This window comes from Oncorhynchus kisutch, unplaced genomic scaffold (genome assembly GCF_002021735.2).
Source record: "Oncorhynchus kisutch isolate 150728-3 unplaced genomic scaffold, Okis_V2 Okis03b-Okis08b_hom, whole genome shotgun sequence".
NCBI lineage: Eukaryota > Metazoa > Chordata > Actinopteri > Salmoniformes > Salmonidae > Oncorhynchus > Oncorhynchus kisutch.
In genome coordinates this window covers 14,835,961-14,858,796 of record NW_022261980.1, presented here as the reverse complement: position 1 = coordinate 14,858,796, position 22,836 = coordinate 14,835,961, and the positions used below count along the sequence as shown (strand labels likewise).

Below are 22,836 nucleotides of genomic sequence, written 5' to 3'. Positions count from 1 at the left end.
TCCAGACACTTGTAGAATCTATGACGAGGTGCATTGAAGCTGTTCTGACTGGTGGTGACCCAACGCCCCTATAAACACACTTTATGTTGGCGTTTCCTTTATTTTGACAGTTACCTGGAGTTATTGTCTGAGCTACATGTCCATGTTGTTAGACGTGTCTGTGTTCTGGGGGTGTAAATGGAACCTATAAACCTAGAGGTGACGTATGTATTTTTACCTCAGGAGTAGTTTGACTAGGTGGATTTACCAGATGTATTTCTCCATAGAGAGACAGATCACTATGGCAATGTTGGGGGGCGGGGGAGGGGCGTTTCTTGTGCTATTAGAAATCTTCTTTTGAGATGACGGACGTTCAGTTTTAGTGTGAAATTAGGAAACCCCCTTCACTGCTCCTTGACATTCAGTTACCTTTTGGGTGGGTGGGGTTTTCATCGTATATGTACTTAAAACTCAACGATGATCAATTGGGAAAGCACCCAGGTTCTGTTTATGACACACAGGTTCAGAGAGAGCACACATTTGATACTTTTCCCCCTTCGTAAATAAACTGAGTGTACATGGGACACACACACTTAACACACACACACACTCACACACTAACACACAGACACACAGACACACACACACACACACACACACACACACACACACACACACACACACACACACACACACACACACACACACACACACACACACACACACACACGTAAAGAACACATGCTGCTTGCTAAGCGTGTACCACTTTCTCCCGATTTTGCCCATATCTGGCGAGAACTTGGGAAGCGTCTTACTGTTCAGCGCCACGCAAAAAGCGAGCTATTCTCTGGCACAAGTGGAGACACTTCAGACTGAGGAGTAGGTTTCACACATCCCCATGTGCAACACACACACACACAAACCCCTGTAAGTGTGGAACAGCACTTTTCTGAACGTTCGACATCACTTTCTACTCTGTCTTGAAAACGAAGTCACCATTACTCCCAAACAACTGATCCTCATTGGTCGTCGTCAGTCCTCAAAACGTGAGTCTGTATTGTTTGTGAACTAGGCCAACAGAAGAAGAAAAAGCAGCAGTAGTTTGGTCTCACTCTCGTCGTTAATGAAGTGAATGCTACCAGCTCTGAGGTCATTCCTGTGAGTAGAATAGAATACCAGGAAGGTGTTCATTACTTCAGACTGGGGAATTCGTCCCAAATCACTCCCTATTCCCTTTTATAGTGCACTACCTCTGACTGGAGTACTGTGTGGCTCTGGTAAAAAAGTAGTGCACTGTGTAGGCCATTTGGGACGCAAGCCTGGGTTGTGCTCTAAGGCTCACCCTGGGACTCTGTTGAATAGAATAGAAACATCAACATGGAGCTTTGAGACTCTGTTGAATAGAAACATCAACATGGAGCTTTGAGACTCTGTTGAATAGAAACAACAACAACATGGAGCTCTGAGACTCTGTTGAATAGAAACAACAACAACATGGAGCTTTGGGACTCTGTTGAATAGAAACAACAACAACATGGAGCTTTGAGACTCTGTTGAATAGAAACAACAACAACATGGAGCTTTGAGACTCTGTTGAATAGAAACAACAACAACATGGAGCTTTGGGACTCTGTTGAATAGAAACAACAACAACATGGAGCTTTGAGACTCTGTTGAATAGAAACAACAACAACATGGAGCTTTGAGACTCTGTTGAATAGAAACAACAACAACATGGAGCTTTGGGACTCTGTTGAATAGAAACATCAACAACATGGAGCTTTGGGACTCTGTTGAATAGAAACAACAACAACATGGAGCTTTGGGACTCTGTTGAATAGAAACAACAACAACATGGAGCTTTGGGACTCTGTTGAATAGAAACAACAACAACATGGAGCTCTGAGACTCTGTTGAATAGAAACAACAACAACATGGAGCATTGAGACTCTGTTGAATAGAAACAACAACAACATGGAGCTTTGAGACTCTGTTGAATAGAAACATCAACATGGAGCTTTGGGACTCTGTTGAATAGAAACAACAACAACATGGAGCTTTGAGACTCTGTTGAATAGAAACATCAACATGGAGCTTTGAGACTCTGTTGAATAGAAACAACAACAACATGGAGCTTTGAGACTCTGTTGAATAGAAACAACAACAACATGGAGCTCTGAGACTCTGTTGAATAGAAACAACAACAACATGGAGCTTTGAGACTCTTTTCCACCATAATTTGCAAATCAATTCATAAAAAATCCTACAATGTGATTTTCTGGATTTTTTTTCTCATTTTGTCTGTCATAGTTGAAGTGTACCTATGATGAAAATTACAGGCCTCTCTCATCTTTTTAAGTGGGAGAACTTGTACAATTGGTGGCTGACTAAATACTTTTTTGCCCCACTGTATATTATTCAGCTTTTCTCACCAATCCCTACTGTCTGTCACAGACTAATATAGAAAGTTGCACTACCCTCAGAATACACTGTATATACAAACGTATGTGGACACCCCTTCAAACGAGTGGACTGGTCTATTTTAGCCACACCCGTTGCTGACGTGTAAAATCGTGGCTCGTTATTTCCAGTGAAGGGAAATCGTAACACTACAGCATACAATGACATTCTAGATGTTTCTGTGCTTCCAACTCTGTGGCAACAATTTAGGGAAGGCCCTTTCCTGTTTCAGCATGACAATGCCCCCGTGCACAAAGCGAGGTATACAGCGAGGTATCTCGAAAATGGTTTGTCGAAATCGGTGTTGGAAGAACTTGACTGGCCTGCACAGGGCCCTGAACTCAACCTCAACGATCACCTTTCAGATGAATTGGAACGCCGACTGCGAGACAGACCTAATCACCCAATATCAGTGCCCCGATCTCACTAATGCTCTTATGGCTGAATGGAAGCAAGTCCCCTCAGCAATGTTCCAACATCTAGTGGGAAGCCTTCCCAGAAGAGTGGAGGCTGTTATAGCAGCAATGTTCCAACATCTAGTGGAAAGCCTTCCCAGAAGAGTGGAGGCTGTTATAGCAGCAATGTTCCAACATCTAGTGGAAAGCCTTCCCAGAAGAGTGGAGGCTGTTATAGCAGCAATGTTCCAACATCTAGTGCAAAGCCTTCCCAGAAGAGTGGAGGCTGTTATAGCAGCAATGTTCCAACATCTAGTGGAAAGCCTTCCTAGAAGAGTGGAGGCTGTTATAGCAGCAATGTTCCAACATCTAGTGGAAAGCCTTCCCAGAAGAGTGGAGGCTGTTATAGCAGCAAAGTTGGGACCAACTCCATATTAATGCCAATGACTTTGGAATGAGATGTTGGACGAGCAGCTGTCCTCATACTGCTGGTCATATAGTGTATAGTGTTTAGTCTGTCATGTCAACATATTTGACAGAGTTGACCTGTTCCCCTACTCCCCTCTAAGCCAATTCAAGAGAGAAAGTTGAGAAGTTACAAGCGTCTTATTTGATTCAGGCTACTGAGTGACAGAAATAGATGGCTAGAATCCACTGCTAGGACTAGGTTAGTCTGTGGCTGTGTTTGAATTGACAGCCCTGTGGGGCCTGGTCAAAAGTAGTGCACTATATAGGGAATAGGGTGCCAGAGTCCTATAGGCCTTGGTCAAAAGTAGTGCACTATATAGGGAATAGGGTGCCAGAGTCCTATAGGCCTTGGTCAAAAGTAGTGCACTATATAGGGAATAGGGTGCCAGAGTCCTATAGGCCCTGGTCAAAAGTAGTGCACTATTTAAGGAATAGGGTGCCAATTCAGACAAGACCTGTGTTTTTCACCACCACAGTTCCCAACATAACAACCTCTTCAGCCTGTCACTCTTCCACCACTCTCAGACCTCCTGTCTGTCTGTCTGTCTGTCTTCCACCACTCTCAGACCTCCTGTCTTTCTGTCTGTCTGTCTGTCTGTCTGTCTGTCTGTCTGTCTGTCTGTCTGCATCCATTCAGCCTGTCACTCTTCCACCACTCTCAGACCTCCTGTCTGTCTGTCTGCATCTCTTCAGCCTGTCACTCTTCCACCACTCTCAGCCCTCCTGTCTGTCTGTCTGCATCCCTTCAGCCTGTAACTCTTCCACCACTCTCCTGTCTGTCTGTCTGTCTGTCTGTCTGCATCTCTTCAGCCTGTCACTCTTCCACCACTCTCAGACCTCCTGTCTGTCTGTCTGTCTGTCTGTCTGCATCTCTTCAGCCTGTCACACTTCCACCACTCTCAGATCTCCTGTCTGTTTGCGTTCCAAATGGCATCCTATTCCCTATATAGTGCACTACTTTATACCAGGGCCTATAGGACTCTGGTTAAATGTAGTGCACTAGGGAATAGGGGGCCATTTGGATTGCCCTCCTGTGTTTCCTGTGCGTCACGGAGGACAAGGTTGTTGAATTGTTTCAGTCCGGTTGGTGGGAGCGTCGCGAGGAGAATCTTCCTGAGTGAAACAGGAAGTGAGAAGTGTATATATATATTTTTTATCTCCAAACAGGAAGACACTCGCTCAAAGAGCAGAGAAGAAGAAAGTATAGGCCAGCTCTACTCTATTGTACAGACACAGCAGCAGTAGTCTAGTTTAACATCAGGTGACCTGGTCTATTGAATTCCTGCTGTCTGAAGTGGACACCGTGACATAGGTGATATGATGTTGTGTGTGTGTGTGTGAAGCAGCACAGTTCTCTCTCTCTCTCTCTCTCTCTCTCTCTCTCTCTCTCTCTCTCTCTCTCTCTCTCTCTCTCTCTCTCTCACTCCAGCTCTGTGATGTTATTGTACAGTATGAATGCTGGGAACTGTATAACTAAGATGGTGAATATCTAATGAGAGCCCCTACTGTACAGTACTGTATTAGTGTTGGGAATTTAAAGGGTGACTGTGAAATGAGTAACTCAGCCTGTATACAATGACCTGTAGTAACAGAAGCAGCACAGTCATAAACCTCCTCTGTCTCGTGAGCCATCAGCTGACCAGCTGTTGTATTCAGGGTCGGGCACAATTGTGTGTGTGTGTGTGTGTGTGTATGTACATACTCTGTGTGTGTGTGTGTATCTTCCATCCATGTGTCACTCACATCTCTTCCTGTGTGTGAGGCCTGAGCAGAGAGGTCAGTGAACTCAGGGTGGGTCCTGCTGCAGGCTTCCCTAATCACCACCACTAACCAGCCCCCGCTGGCCAGCCCCTGGTTCCTCTTCCTGGACACAAGTGACTGGCTGGGAGGGGAAGGGCCCTGTTGGAGCCAGCACAGAGAGGGGGGGGGGGGGGGGGCCCTGTTGGAGCCAGCACAGAGAGGGGAGGGGGGGGAAGGAAAAGTCTCTCTCTCTCTCACTCTGACGTACTGACTGACTGCCAGTAACCCCACGCAGTACAGAGCCAGTAACCCCACGCAGTACAGAGCCAGTAACCCCACGCAGTACAGATCCAGTAACCCCACGCAGTACAGAGCCAGTAACCCCACGCAGTACAGAGCCAGTAACCCCACGCAGTACAGAGCCAGTAACCCCACGCAGTACAGAGCCAGTAATCCCACGCAGTACAGAGCCAGTAACCCCACACAGTACAGAGCCAGTAGCCCACGCAGTACAGAGCCAGTAACCCCACGCAGTACAGAGCCAGTAACCCCACGCAGTACAGAGCCAGTAACCCCACGCAGTACAGAGCCAGTAACCCCACGCAGTACAGAGCCAGTAACCCCACGCAGTACAGAGCCAGTAACCCCACGCAGTACAGAGCCATCGATGCAGCTCTTTCTCTGCAGGCCCAGCAGCTCCGGTCACCAACCAGCCTCCTTCAAAAGAACACAAGTTGAATCTCAGCCATTGGAATTCACCCCACTGTCAAGTGAATTCACCAACAAAAGATCATTATTTCATTGTCGTGACTCCTTCTGTCAGTACTTCTGGGGGGGAGGATAGTTACTTCAGTTTTTGTTCAGTTTCAGACATTTCTATTGCCCTAAACATGGTTGAAGAAGATTTCTTGAAGATAGTTAAAAAAGGCCCCTATATTGTATTTTGAGGATTAGCTTGGAAAGGAAACAAAGCTGCCATGTCGTCCTCATCCTGATGGTCTTGGATTAGAGGGTAGAGACAGGAAGGGAAGTCTGTGTGTTTACAGCCCTGTAGAGACAGGAAGGGAAGTCTGTGTGTTTCCCCCCTGTAGAGACAGGAAGTCTGTGTGTTTTTACAGCCCCGTAGAGACAGGAAGGGAAGTCTGTGTGTTTTCCCCCTGTAGAGACAGGAAGTCTGTGTGTTTCCCCCCTGTAGAGACAGGAAGTCTGTGTGTTTACAGCCCCGTAGAGACAGGAAGGGAAGTCTGTGTGTTTTCCCCCTGTAGAGACAGGAAGGGAAGTCTGTGTGTTTACAGCCCTGTAGAGACAGGAAGGGAAGTCTGTGTGTTTCCCCCCTATAGAGACAGGAAGGGAAGTCTGTGTGTTTACAGCCCTGTAGAGACAGGAAGGGAAGTCTGTGTGTTTTCCCCTGTAGAGACAGGAAGAGAAGTCTGTGTGTTTACAGCCCTGTAGAGACAGGAAGCGAAGTCTGTGTGTTTACAGCCCTGTAGAGACAGGAAGAGAAGTCTGTGTGTTTACAGCCCTGTAGAGACAGGAGGAACCACTGTCCTCCACTAGACACCACTGGTTATATCCTCCACTAGACACCACTGTCCTCCACTAGACACCACTGGTTATGTCCTCCACTAGACACCACTGGTTATATCCTCCACTAGACACCACTGGTTATGTCCTCCACTAGACACCACTGTCCTCCACTAGACACCACTGGTTATATCCTCCACTAGACACCACTGTCCTCCACTAGACACCACTGGTTATATCCTCCACTAGACACCACTGGTTATATCCTCCACTAGACACCACTGGTTATGTCCTCCACTAGACACCACTGTCCTCCACTAGACACCACTGTCCTCCACTAGACACCACTGGTTATATCCTCCACTAGACACCACTGTCCTCCACTAGACACCACTGGTTATATCCTCCACTAGACATCACTGGTTATATCCTCCACTAGACACCACTGTCCTCCACTAGACACCACTGGTTATATCCTCCACTAGACACCACTGGTTATGGCCTCCACTAGACACCACTGGTTATATCCTCCACTAGACACCACTGGTTATATCCTCCACTAGACACCACTGGTTATGTCCTCCACTAGACACCACTGGTTATATCCTCCACTAGACACCACTGGTTATATCCTCCACTAGACACCACTGGTTATATCCTCCACTAGACACCACTGGTTACGGCCTCCACTAGACACCACTGGTTATGTCCGCCACTAGACACCACTGGTTATATCCTCCACTAGACACCACTGGTTATGTCCTCCACTAGACACCACTGGTTATATCCTCCACTAGACACCACTGGTTATATCCTCCACTAGACACCACTGGTTATGTCCTCCACTAGACACCACTGGTTATATCCTCCACTAGACACCACTGGTTATATCCTCCACTACACACCACTGGTTACGGCCTCCACTAGACACCACGGGTTATGTCCTCCACTAGACACCACTGGTTATATCCTCCACTAGACACCACTGTCCTCCACTAGACACCACTGGTTATATCCTCCACTAGACACCACTGGTTATGTCCTCCACTAGACACCACTGGTTATATCCTCCACTAGACACCACTGGTTATGTCCTCCACTAGACACCACTGGTTATATCCTCCACTAGACACCACTGGTTATGTCCTCCACTAGACACCACTGGTTATGTCCTCCACTAGACACCACTGGTTATATCCTCCACTAGACACCACTGTCCTCCACTAGACACCACTGGTTATGTCCTCCACTAGACACCACTGGTTATATCCTCCACTAGACACCACTGGTTATGTCCTCCACTAGACACCACTGGTTATATCCTCCACTAGACACCACTGGTTATATCCTCCACTAGACACCACTGGTGATATCCTCCACTAGACACCACTGGTTATATCCTCCACTAGACACCACTGGTTACGGCCTCCACTAGACACCACTGGTTATATCCTCCACTAGACACCACTGGTTATATCCTCCACTAGACACCACTGGTTATGGCCTCCACTAGACACCACTGGTTATATCCGCCACTAGACACCACTGGTTATATCCTCCACTAGACACCACTGGTTATGTCCTCCACTAGACACCACTGGTTATATCCTCCACTAGACACCACTGGTTATATCCTCCACTAGACACCACTGGTTATATCCTCCACTAGACACCACTGGTTACGGCCTCCACTAGACACCACTGGTTATGTCCGCCACTAGACACCACTGGTTATATCCTCCACTAGACACCACTGGTTATGTCCTCCACTAGACACCACTGGTTATATCCTCCACTAGACACCACTGGTTATATCCTCCACTAGACACCACTGGTTATGTCCTCCACTAGACACCACTGGTTATATCCTCCACTAGACACCACTGGTTATATCCTCCACTACACACCACTGGTTACGGCCTCCACTAGACACCACTGGTTATGTCCTCCACTAGACACCACTGGTTATATCCTCCACTAGACACCACTGTCCTCCACTAGACACCACTGGTTATATCCTCCACTAGACACCACTGGTTATGTCCTCCACTAGACACCACTGGTTATATCCTCCACTAGACACCACTGGTTATATCCTCCACTAGACACCACTGGTTATATCCTCCACTAGACACCACTGGTTATGTCCTCCACTAGACACCACTGGTTATGTCCTCCACTAGACACCACTGGTTATATCCTCCACTAGACACCACTGTCCTCCACTAGACACCACTGGTTATGTCCTCCACTAGACACCACTGGTTATATCCTCCACTAGACACCACTGGTTATGTCCTCCACTAGACACCACTGGTTATATCCTCCACTAGACACCACTGGTTATATCCTCCACTAGACACCACTGGTGATATCCTCCACTAGACACCACTGGTTATATCCTCCACTAGACACCACTGGTTACGGCCTCCACTAGACACCACTGGTTATATCCTCCACTAGACACCACTGGTTATGTCCTCCACTAGACACCACTGGTTATATCCTCCACTAGACACCACTGGTTATATCCTCCACTAGACACCACTGGTGATATCCTCCACTAGACACCACTGGTTACGGCCTCCACTAGACACCACTGGTTATATCCTCCACTAGACACCACTGGTTATGTCCTCCACTAGACACCACTGGTTATATCCTCCACTAGACACCACTGTCCTCCACTCGACACCACTGGTTATATCCTCCACTAGACACCACTGGTTATGTCCTCCACTAGACACCACTGGTTATGTCCTCCACTAGACACCACTGGTTATATCCTCCACTAGACACCACGGTCCTCCACTAGACACCACTGGTTATGTCCTCCACTAGACACCACTGGTTATATCCTCCACTAGACACCACTGGTTATATCCTCCACTAGACACCACAGGTTATATCCTCCACTAGACACCACTGGTTATATCCTCCACTAGACACCACTGTCCTCCACTAGACACCACTGGTTATGTCCTCCACTAGACACCACTGTCCTCCACTAGACACCACTGGTTATGTCCTCCACTAGACACCACTGGTTATGTCCTCCACTAGACACCACTGGTTATATCCTCCACTAGACACCACTGGTTATGTCCTCCACTAGACACCACTGGTTATATCCTCCACTAGACACCACTGGTTATGTCCTCCACTAGACACCACTGGTTATGTCCTCCACTAGACACCACTGGTTATATCCTCCACTAGACACCACTGTCCTCCACTAGACACCACTGGTTATGTCCTCCACTAGACACCACTGGTTATATCCTCCACTAGACACCACTGGTTATGTCCTCCACTAGACACCACTGGTTATATCCTCCACTAGACACCACTGGTTATATCCTCCACTAGACACCACTGGTGATATCCTCCACTAGACACCACTGGTTACGGCCTCCACTAGACACCACTGGTTATATCCTCCACTAGACACCACTGGTTATGTCCTCCACTAGACACCACTGGTTATATCCTCCACTAGACACCACTGGTTATATCCTCCACTAGACACCACTGGTTATGTCCTCCACTAGACACCACTGGTTATATCCTCCACTAGACACCACTGGTTATATCCTCCACTACACACCACTGGTTACGGCCTCCACTAGACACCACTGGTTATGTCCTCCACTAGACACCACTGGTTATGTCCTCCACTAGACACCACTGGTTATATCCTCCACTAGACACCACTGGTTATGTCCTCCACTAGACACCACTGGTTATATCCTCCACTAGACACCACTGGTTATATCCTCCACTAGACACCACTGGTTATATCCTCCACTAGACACCACTGGTTATATACTCCACTAGACACCACTGGTTATTTCCTCCACTAGACACCACTGGTTATGTCCTCCACTAGACACCACTGGTTATATCCTCCACTAGACACCACTGGTTATGTCCTCCACTAGACACCACTGGTTATATCCTCCACTAGACACCACTGGTTATGTCCTCCACTAGACACCACTGGTTATGTCCTCCACTAGACACCACTGGTTATATCCTCCACTAGACACCACTGGTTATGTCCTCCACTAGACACCACTGTCCTCCACTAGACACCACTGGTTATATCCTCCACTAGACACCACTGGTTATATCCTCCACTAGACACCACTGGTTACGGCCTCCACTAGACACCACTGGTTATGTCCTCCACTAGACACCACTGGTTATATCCTCCACTAGACACCACTGGTTATGTCCTCCACTAGACACCACTGGTTATATCCTCCACTAGACACCACTGGTTATATCCTCCACTACACACCACTGGTTACGGCCTCCACTAGACACCACTGGTTATGTCCTCCACTAGACACCACTGGTTATGTCCTCCACTAGACACCACTGGTTATATCCTCCACTAGACACCACTGGTTATGTCCTCCACTAGACACCACTGGTTATATCCTCCACTAGACACCACTGGTTATATCCTCCACTAGACACCACTGGTTATATACTCCACTAGACACCACTGGTTATTTCCTCCACTAGACACCACTGGTTATGTCCTCCACTAGACACCACTGGTTATATCCTCCACTAGACACCACTGGTTATGTCCTCCACTAGACACCACTGTCCTCCACTAGACACCACTGGTTATATCCTCCACTAGACACCACTGGTTACGGCCTCCACTAGACACCACTGGTTATGTCCTCCACTAGACACCACTGGTTATGTCCTCCACAAGACACCACTGGTTATGTCCTCCACTAGACACCACTGGTTATGTCCTCCACTAGACACCACTGGTTATATCCTCCACTAGACACCACTGTCCTCCACTAGATACCACTGGTTATGTCCTCCACTAGACACCACTGTCCTCCACTAGACACCACTGGTTATGTCCTCCACTAGACACCACTGGTTATATCCTCCACTAGACACCACTGTCCTCCACTAGACACCACTGGTTATATCCTCCACTAGACACCACTGGTTATATCCTCCACTAGACACCACTGTCCTCCACTAGACACCACTGGTTATATCCTCCACTAGACACCACTGGTTATGTCCTCCACTAGACACCACTGGTTATATCCTCCACTAGACACCACTGGTTATGTCCTCCACTAGACACCACTGGTTATATCCTCCACTAGACACCACTGGTTATGTCCTCCACTAGACACCACTGGTTATGTCCTCCACTAGACACCACTGGTTATATCCTCCACTAGACACCACTGTCCTCCACTAGAACACCACTGGTTATGTCCTCCACTAGACACCACTGGTTATATCCTCCACTAGACACCACTGGTTATATCCTCCACTAGACACCACAGGTTATATCCTCCACTAGACACCACTGGTTATATCCTCCACTAGACACCACTGTCCTCCACTAGACACCACTGGTTATGTCCTCCACTAGACACCACTGTCCTCCACTAGACACCACTGGTTATGTCCTCCACTAGACACCACTGGTTATATCCTCCACTAGACACCACTGGTTATATCTTCCACTAGACACCACTGTCCTCCACTAGACACCACTGGTTATATCCTCCACTAGACACCACTGGTTATGGCCTCCACTAGGCACCACTGGTTATATCCTCCACTAGACACCACTGGTTATATCCTCCACTAGACACCACTGGTTATGTCCTCCACTAGACACCACTGGTTATATCCTCCACTAGACACCACTGGTTATGTCCTCCACTAGACACCACTGGTTATATCCTCCACTAGACACCACTGGTTATATCCTCCACTAGACACCACTGGTTATATCCTCCACTACACACCACTTGTTACGGCCTCCACTAGACACCACCGGTTATGTCCTCCACTAGACACCACTGGTTATATCCTCCACTAGACACCACTGGTTATGTCCTCCCTAGACACCACTGGTTACGCCCTCCACTAGACACCACTGGTTTTGTCCTCCACTAGACACCACTGGTTATGTCCTCCACTAGACACCACTGGTTATATCCTCCACTAGACACCACTGGTTATGTCCTCCACTAGACACCACTGGTTATGTCCTCCACTAGACACCACTGGTTATATCCTCCACTAGACACCACTGGTTATGTCCTCCACTAGACACCACTGGTTATATCCTCCACTAGACACCACTGGTTATGTCCTCCACTAGACACCACTGTCCTCCATTAGACACCACTGGTTATGTCCTCCACTAGACACCACTGTCCTCCACTAGACACCACTGGTTATATCCTCCACTAGACACCACTGGTTATATCCTCCACTAGACACCACTGGTTATGTCCTCCACTAGACACCACTGGTTATGTCCTCCACTAGACACCACTGGTTATGTCCTCCACTAGACACCACTGGTTATGTCCTCCACTAGACACCACTGGTTATGTCCTCCACTAGACACCACTGGTTATATCCTCCACTAGACACCACTGGTTATATCCTCCACTAGACACCACTGGTTATATCCTCCACTAGACACCACTGGTTATATCCTCCACTAGATGCCACTGGTTATGTCCTCCACTAGACACCACTGGTTATATCCTCCACTAGACACCACTGGTTATGTCCTCCACTAGACACCGCTGGTTATATCCTCCACTAGACACCACTGTCCTCCACTAGACACCACTGGTTACGGCCTCCACTAGACACCACTGGTTATGTCCTCCACTAGACACCACTGGTTATATCCTCCACTAGACACCACTGTCCTCCACTAGACACCACTGGTTATATCCTCCACAAGACACCACTGGTTATGTCCTCCACTAGACACCACTGGTTATGTCCTCCACTAGACACCACTGGTTATATCCTCCACTAGACACCACTGTCCTCCACTAGATACCACTGGTTATGTCCTCCACTAGACACCACTGTCCTCCACTAGACACCACTGGTTATCTCCTCCCTAGACACCACTGGTTATGTCCTCCACTAGACACCACTGGTTTTGTCCTCCACTAGACACCACTGTCCTCCACTAGACACCACTGGTTATGGCCTCCACTAGACACCACTGGTTATGTCCTCCACTAGACACCACTGGTTATGTCCTCCACTAGACACCACTGGTTATGTCCTCCACTAGACACCACTGGTTATGTCCTCCACTAGACACCACTGGTTATGTCCTCCACTAGACACCACTGGTTATGTCCTCCACTAGACACCACTGTCCTCCACTAGACACCACTGTCCTCCACTAGACACCACTGGTTATATCCTCCACTAGACACCACTCCTTTCCCCTTCCTCTCTCCTCTGCTCCCCTCTTCCCCTCTCCTCCTTTCCCCTTCCTCTCTCCTCTGCTCCCCTCTTCCCCTCTCCTCTCCTCCTGTCCTCTTCCTCTCTCCTCTGCTCCCCTCTTCCCCTCTCCTCCTTTTCCCTTCCTCTCTCCTCTGCTCCCCTCTTCCCCTCTCCTCTCCTCCTGTCCTCTTCCTCTCTCCTCTGCTCCTCTCTTCCCCTCTCCTCCTTTCCTCTTCCCCTCCCCTCCTCTCCTCTCCTCAGGTAGAGCATCACATTGAAAGCAGTTTCTATTGTAAAGGCCATGTGTAACCCCCTAGGAAACATAGCAGTTTCTATTGTAAAGGCCCTGTATAAACCCCTAGGAAACACAGCAGTTATCTATTGTAAAGGCCCTGTATAAACCCCTAGGAAACACAGCAGTTATCTATTGTAAAGGCCCTGTATAAACCCCTAGGAAACACAGCAGTTTCTACTGTAAAGGCCCTGTATTAACCCTAGGAAACACAGCAGTTATCTATTGTAAAGGCCCTGTATAAACCCCTAGGAAACACAGCAGTTATCTATTGTAAAGGTCCTGTATAAACCCCTAGGAAACACAGCAGTTATCTATTGTAAAGGCCCTGTATAAACCCCTAGGAAACACAGCAGGTTCAATTGTAAAGGCCCTGTATAAACCCCTAGGAAACACAGCAGTTTATATTGTAAAGGCCCTGTATAAACCCCTAGGAAACCCAGCAGTTATCTATTGTAAAGGTCCTGTATAAACCCCTAGGAAACACAGCAGTTTCTATTGTAAAGGCCCTGTATAAACCCCTAGGAAACACAGCAGGTTCTATTGTAAAGGCCCTGTATAAACCCCTAGGAAACACAGCAGTTATCTATTGTAAAGGCCCTGTATAAACCCCTAGGAAACACAGCAGTTATCTATTGTAAAGGCCCTGTATAAACCCCTAGGAAACATAGCAGTTTCTATTGTAAAGGCCCTGTATAAACCCCTAGGAAACACAGCAGTTATCTATTGTAAAGGCCCTGTATAAACCCCTAGGAAACACAGCAGTTATCTATTGTAAAGACCCTGTATAAACCCCTAGGAAACACAGCAGTTTCTACTGTAAAGGCCCTGTATTAACCCTAGGAAACACAGCAGTTATCTATTGTAAAGGCCCTGTATAAACCCCTAGGAAACACAGCAGTTATCTATTGTAAAGGTCCTGTATAAACCCCTAGGAAACACAGCAGTTATCTATTGTAAAGGCCCTGTATAAACCCCTAGGAAACACAGCAGGTTCAATTGTAAAGGCCCTGTATAAACCCCTAGGAAACACAGCAGTTTATATTGTAAAGGCCCTGTATAAACCCCTAGGAAACCCAGCAGTTATCTATTGTAAAGGTCCTGTATAAACCCCTAGGAAACACAGCAGTTTCTATTGTAAAGGCCCTGTATAAACCCCTAGGAAACACAGCAGGTTATATTGTAAAGGCCCTGTATAAACCCCTAGGAAACACAGCAGTTATCTATTGTAAAGGCCCTGTATAAACCCCTAGGAAACACAGCAGTTATCTATTGTAAAGGCCCTGTATAAACCCCTAGGAAACATAGCAGTTTCTATTGTAAAGGCCCTGTATAAACCCCTAGGAAACACAGCAGTTATCTATTGTAAAGGCCCTGTATAAACCCCTAGGAAACACAGCAGTTATCTATTGTAAAGGCCCTGTATAAACCCCTAGGAAACACAGCAGTTATCTATTGTAAAGGTCCTGTATAAACCCCTAGGAAACACAGCAGGTTCAATTGTAAAGGCCCTGTATAAACCCCTAGGAAACACAGCAGTTTCTATTGTAAAGGCCCTGTATAAACCCCTAGGAAACACAGCAGTTATCTATTGTAAAGGCCCTGTATAAACCCCTAGGAAACACAGCAGTTATCTATTGTAAAGGCCCTGTATAAACCCCTAGGAAACACAGTAGTTATCTATTGTAAAGGCCCTGTATAAACCCTTAGAAAACACAGCAGTTATCTATTGTACAGGTCCTGTATAAACCCTTAGAAAACACAGCAGTTTCTATTGTATAGGCCCTGTATAAACCCCTAGGAAACACAGCAGTTATCTATTGTAAAGGCCCTGTATAAACCCCTAGGAAACACAGCAGGTTCTATTGTAAAGGCCCTGTATAAACCCTTAGAAAACACAGCAGTTTCTATTGTAAAGGCCCTGTATAAACCCCTAGGAAACACAGCAGTTATCTATTGTAAAGGCCCTTTGTAAACCCCTAGGAAACAGCAGTTTCTCTAGAACAGGAAGGTAGCCTAGCATCCTCATCTTGCACTTACTGAAGGTAGTAGGCTATTAAACCTACAGAAAGCATTTGAAACTCTAGCCTGCAGCAGACGACTATAACAGAAGTCATGTCTCATTTGCTACGTAGACCACTTTTATTCAATTCAATTGAGTTTTATGTAACCCCCCCCCCGAGGGACAAACGCTCTAGTGTCTGTTTAGTATCTGGTGTAAATAGTGAGTCTGTGTTCCCGGTAGACTGCTCTCTACAACCTGCTGTGGTGCTCTGTTCTCTACACCACTTCCTCTCCTCTCAGTGAGCCTGCCCACCTGCATCACACCTTCCGTCTGCATCTGCGTCCTGAATAGCACCCTTATTCCCTATTTTAGTCAAAGGTCGTGCACTATATAGGGAATAGGTTGCCAGACGCGGGGCGGCAGGGTAGCCTAGTGGTTAGAGCATTGGACTAGTAACCGGAAGGTTGCAAGTTCAAACCCCCGAGCTGACAAGCTACAAATCTGTCGTTCTGCCCCTGAACAGGCAGTTAACCCACTGTTCCTAGGCCATCATTGTAAATAAGAATTTGTTCTTAACTGACTTGTTAAATAAAGGTAATTATTATTTTTTTAAAGACCTGTATCAAAGCCCCGCAGCTAGCTGGCGCTAGGCTAGCTCATTATGTGTTTTAATATTGACACTTGTTCCAGGGACAGACTGGTAATTGTGCAGGTACCCACGTTTCCTCTCATGTTACTGGCTAGTGACGTGTGCTGTCCCTCAGCACTCAACAAGGACTATTCTGATTGGAGCTCGTCTGTCATCAGGTTACAGAAGTACACCATAGCAACCTACTACGTGCCAATAGATTTATACACTCAGAACCTACACCTTTCAGTAAGAGAAACCGCTTGACAGACCGCTTATAGGGGATAGTTTTTACCTTGTAGCGCTGTCTGTCTGTCTGTTTGTCTGTCTGTCATTCTGTCTGTCTGTCTGTCTGTCTGTCTGTCTGTCTGTCTGTCTGTCTGTCTGTCTGTCTGTCTGTCATTCTGTCTGTCTGTCTGTCTGTCTGTCTGTCTGTCTGTCTGTCTGTCTGTCTGGCTGTCTGTCTCTGTCTGTCTGTCTGTCTGTCTGTCTGTCTGTCTGTCTGTCTGTCTGTCTGTCTGTCTGTATGTCTCTCTGTCTGTCTCTGTCTGTCTGTCTGTCTGTCTGTCTGTCTGTCTGTCTGTCTGTCTGTCTGTCTGTCTGTCTGTCTGTCTGCTAGGTCAGCTAGCTCCCAGTGAGCCCCCAGTTATCACCCAGTTATCTCCCAGCTAGCTCCCAGTTAGCCCCCAGTTAGCCCCCAGCTAGCCCCCAGCTAGCCCCCAGCTAGCCCCCAGCTAGCCCTCAGCGAGCCCCCAGTTAGCCCCCAGCTAGCTCACAGCTAGCCCCCAGCTAGCCCCCAGCTAGCCCCCAGCTAGCCCCCAGTTAGCCCCCAGCTAGCCCTCAGCGAGCCCCCAGTTAGCCCCCAGCTAGCTCACAGCTAGCCCCCAGCTAGCCCCCAGCTAGCCCCTACCCACTGGCTCAGATGTAGTTTAACACTTTCAAAATGTTTTCCTCACTTTTTCTCTGATTTCAGGTATTGACTTCAAAATCAGGACGATAGAGTTGGACGGGAAGAAGATCAAGCTCCAGATATGGTGAGTTTGTCTGGTTACCCAGACTCCTAGCTCCAGATATGGTGAGTTTGCCCGGTTACCCAGACTCCTAGCTCCAGATATGGTGAGTTTGCCCGGTTACCCAGACTCCTAGCTCCAGATATGGTGAGTTTGCCTGGTTACCCAGACTCCTCACCCCAGATATGGTGAGTTTACCTGGTTACCCAGACTCCTAGCTCCAGATATGGTGAGTTTGCCTGGTTACCCAGACTCCTCGCCCCAGATATGGTGAGTTTGCCTGGTTACCCAGACTCCTAGCTCCAGATATGGTGAGTTTGCCTGGTTACCCAGACTCCTAGCTCCAGATATGGTGAGTTTGCCTGGTTACCCAGACTCCTAGCTCCAGATATAGTGAGTTTGCCCGGTTACCCAGACTCCTAGCTCCAGTTATGGTGAGCTTGCCTGGTTACCCAGACTCCTAGCTCCAGATATAGTGAGTTTGCCTGGTTAACCAGACTCCTAGCTCCAGATATGGTGAGTTTGCCTGGCTACCCAGACTCCTTGCTCCAGATATGGTGAGTTTGCCTGGTTACCCAGACTCCTAGCTCAAGATATGGTGAGTTTGCCTGGTTACCCAGACTCCTAGCTCCAGATATGGTGAGTTTGCCCGGTTACCCAGACTCCTAGCTCCAGATATGGTGAGTTTGCCCGGTTACCCAGACTCCTAGCTCCAGATATGGTGAGTTTGCCTGGTTACCCAGACTCCTAGCTCCAGATATGGTGAGTTTGCCTGGTTACCCAGACTCCTAGCTCCAGATATAGTGAGTTTGCCCGGTTACCCAGACTCCTAGCTCCAGTTATGGTGAGCTTGCCTGGTTACCCAGACTCCTAGCTCCAGATATAGTGAGTTTGCCTGGTTAACCAGACTCCTAGCTCCAGATATGGTGAGTTTGCCTGGCTACCCAGACTCCTTGCTCCAGATATGGTGAGTTTGCCTGGTTACCCAGACTCCTAGCTCAAGATATGGTGAGTTTGCCTGGTTACCCAGACTCCTAGCTCCAGATATGGTGAGTTTGCCTGGCTACCCAGACTCCTAGCTCCAGATATGGTGAGTTTGCCTGGCTACCCAGACTCCTAGCTCCAGATATGGTGAGTTTGCCTGGTTACCCAGACTCCTAGCTCCATATATGGTGAGTTTGCCTGGTTACCCAGACTCCTAGCTCCAGATATGGTGAGTTTGCCTGGTTACCCAGACTCCTAGCTCCAGATATGGTGAGTTTGCCTGGTTACCCAGACTCCTACCCCCAGATATGGTGAGTTTGCCTGGCTACCCAGACTCCTAGCTCCAGATATAGTGAGTTTGCCCGGTTACCCAGACTCCTAGCTCCAGTTATGGTGAGCTTGCCTGGTTACCCAGACTCCTAGCTCCAGATATGGTGAGTTTGCCTGGTTACCCAGACTCCTAGCTCCAGATATGGTGAGTTTGCCTGGCTACCCAGACTCCTTGCTCCAGATATGGTGAGTTTGCCTGGTTACCCAGACTCCTAGCTCCAGATATGGTGAGTTTGCCTGGTTACCCAGACTCCTAGCTCCAGATATGGTGAGTTTGCCTGGCTACCCAGACTCCTAGCTCCAGATATGGTGAGTTTGCCTGGTTACCCAGACTCCTAGCTCCAGATATGGTGAGTTTGCCTGGTTACCCAGACTCCTAGCTCCAGATATGGTGAGTTTGCCTGGTTACCCAGACTCCTAGCTCCAGATATAGTGAGTTTGCCCGGTTACCCAGACTCCTAGCTCCAGTTATGGTGAGCTTGCCTGGTTACCCAGACTCCTAGCTCCAGATATAGTGAGTTTGCCTGGTTAACCAGACTCCTAGCTCCAGATATGGTGAGTTTGCCTGGTTACCCAGACTCCTTGCTCCAGATATGGTGAGTTTGCCTGGTTACCCAGACTCCTACCCCCAGATATGGTGAGTTTGCCTGGTTACCCAGACTCCTAGCTCCAGATATGGTGAATTTGCCTGGTTACCCAGACTCCTAGCTCCATATATGGTGAGTTTGCCTGGTTACCCAGACTACTAGCTCCAGAAGTGTAGTGTGACTGCCTTGTAGTCAGTGATAGCTTGGAGAGCCTCTATCAGCCCTGAGGGGATCTGAAGTGTAGTGTTGACTGCCTTGTAGTCAGTGATAGCTTGGAGAGCCTCTATCAGCCCTGAGGGGATCTGAAATGTAGTGTTGACTGCCTTGTAGTCAGAGATAGCTTGGAGAGCCTCTATCAGCCCTGAGTGGATATGAATTGTAGTGTTGACTGCCTTGTAGTTAGTGATAGGTTGGAGAGCCTCTATCAGCCCTGAGGGGATCTGAAGTGTAGTGTTGACTGCCTTGTAGTCAGTGATAGGGCTGACAGAGGCTCTCCAAGCTGAGTGAATCTGAAGTGTAGTGTTGACTGCCTTGTAGTCAGTGATAGCTTGGAGAGCCTCTATCAGCCCTGAGTGGATCTGAAGTGTAGTGTTGACTGCCTTTTGGTCAGTGATAGCTTGGAGAGCCTCTGTCAGCCCTGAGTGGATCTGAAGTGTAGTGTTGACTGCCTTGTAGTCAGTGATAGCTTGGAGAGCCTCTGTCAGCCCTGAGTGAATCTGAAGTGTAGTGTTGACTGCCTTGGAGTCAGTGATAGCTTGTGTGTGTAAGAGTGTTCAGCTGTGTTTGGATACACACATTTGGCCTGCTTATTCATCCCCTGTCCAGGGTCGTCCCTTACACTAGGTGGTTGTATCACTGTCTGGCACGGATTAGAGGGAGAACCCCCAGGCCCTCTTACACTGATGTTTGGTAACACTGGCTGTAGCTACTGCATTATCAACATGGTTGTTACGTTGTACTGACGTTGTTCTGTCTCTCCCAGGGTAATGTAGTAATGCTGTAGCTACTGCATTATCAACATGGTTGTTACGTTGTACTGACATTGTACTGTCTCTCCCAGGGTAATGTAGTAATGCTGTAGCTACTGCATTATCAACATGGTTGTTACGTTGTACTGACGTTGTACTGGCTCTCCCAGGGTAATGTAGTAATGCTGTAGCTACTGAATTATCAACATGGTTGTTACGTTTTACTGTCTCTCCCAGGGTAATGTAGTAATGATGTAGCTACTGCATTATCAACATGGTTGTTACGTTGTACTGACGTTGTTCTGTCTCTCCCAGGGTAATGTAGTAATACTGTAGCTACTGCATTATCAACATGGTTGTTACGTTGTACTGACGTTGTACTGTCTCTCCCAGGGTAATGTAGTAATGCTGTAGCTACTGCATTATCAACATGGTTGTTACGTTGTACTGACATTGTACTGGCTCTCCCAGGGTAATGTAGTAATGCTGTAGCTACTGCATTATCAACATGGTTGTTACGTTGTACTGTCTCTCCCAGGGTAATGTAGTAATGATGTAGCTACTGCATTATCAACATGGTTGTTACGTTGTACTGACGTTGTACTGTCTCTCCCAGGGTAATGTAGTAATACTGTAGCTACTGCATTATCAACATGGTTTTTTACGTTGTACTGACGTTGTACTGTCTCTCCCAGGGTAATGTAGTAATTCTGTAGCTACTGCATTATCGACATGGTTGTTACGTTGTGCTGACATTGTACTGTCTCTCCCAGGGTAATGTAGTAATGCTGTAGCTACTGCATTATCAACATGGTTGTTACGTTGTACTGACTCTCCCAGGGTAATGTAGTAATGCTGTAGCTACTGCATTATCAACATGGTTGTTACGTTGTACTGTCTCTCCCAGGGTAATGTAGTAATGCTGTAGCTACTGCATTATATACACGGTTGTTACGTTGTACTGACTCTCCCAGGGTAATGTAGTAATGCTGTAGCTACTACACTGCCAACATGGTTGTTACGTTGTACTGACGTTGTACTGTCTCTCCCAGGGTAATGTAGTAATGCTGTAGCTACTGCATTATCAACATGGTTGTTACGTTGTACTGTCTCTCCCAGGGTAATGTAGTAATGCTGTAGCTACTACACTATAAACATGGTTGTTACGTTGTACTGTCTCTCCCAGGGTAATGTAGTAATGCTGTAGCTACTACACTATCGACATGGTTGTTACGTTGTACTGTCTCTCCCAGGGTAATGTAGTAATGCTGTAGCTACTGCATTATCAACATGGTTGTTACGTTGTACTGACGTTGTTCTGTCTCTCCCAGGGTAACGTAGTAATGCTGTAGATACTGCACTATTGACATGGTTGTTACGTTGTACTGACGTTGTTCTGTCTCTCCCAGGGTAACGTAGTAATGCTGTAGCTACTGCATTATCAACATGGTTGTTACGTTGTACTGTCTCACCCAGGGTAATGTAGTAATGCTGTAGCTACTACACTATCGACATGGTTGTTACGTTGTACTGTCTCTCCCAGGGTAATGTAGTAATGCTGTAGCTACTACATTATCTACATGGTTGTTACGTTGTACTGTCTCTCCCAGGGTAATGTAATAATGCTGTAGCTACTACACTATCGTCATGGTTGTTACATTGTTCTGTCTCTCCCAGGGTAATGTAGTAATGCTGTAGCTACTGCATTATCAACATGTTTGTTACGTTGTACTGTCTCTCCCAGGGTAATGTAGTAATGCTGTAGCTACTACATTATCTACATGGTTGTTACGTTGTACTGTCTCTCCCAGGGTAATGTAGTAATGCTGTAGCTACTACACTATCGTCATGGTTGTTACGTTGTACTGTCTCTCCCAGGGTAATGTAGTAATGCTGTAGTTACTGCATTATCAACATGGTTGTTACGTTGTTCTGTCTCTCCCAGGGTAATGTAGTAATGCTGTAGCTACTACACTATCGTCATGGTTGTTACGTTGTTCTGTCTCTCCCAGGGTAATGTAGTAATGCTGTAGCTACTGCATTATCAACATGGTTGTTACGTTGTACTGCCTCTCCCAGGGTAATGTAGTAATGCTGTAGCTACTACACTATCGTCATGGTTGTTACGTTGTACTGACGTTGTACTGTCTCTCCCAGGGTAATGTAGTAATGCTGTAGCTACTACACTATCGTC

General features: G+C 47.4%; 1 protein-coding gene across 2 annotated transcripts in view; it reads left to right on the top strand.

Moving 5' to 3' along the window:
* Positions 1-22,836, top strand: part of LOC109877118 (ras-related protein Rab-8B) — a 35,875-nt gene that overhangs the window by 1,031 nt on the left and 12,008 nt on the right. For both annotated transcript variants that reach the window (XR_004206695.1, XM_031812361.1), the window contains exon 2: positions 17,737-17,797. Coding sequence is in view for 1 of the 2 variants with exons in the window: in XM_031812361.1 (XP_031668221.1) it covers positions 17,737-17,797 (61 nt within the window). In the remaining variant the exon portion in view is untranslated. The remainder of the gene's footprint in view (positions 1-17,736; positions 17,798-22,836) is intronic.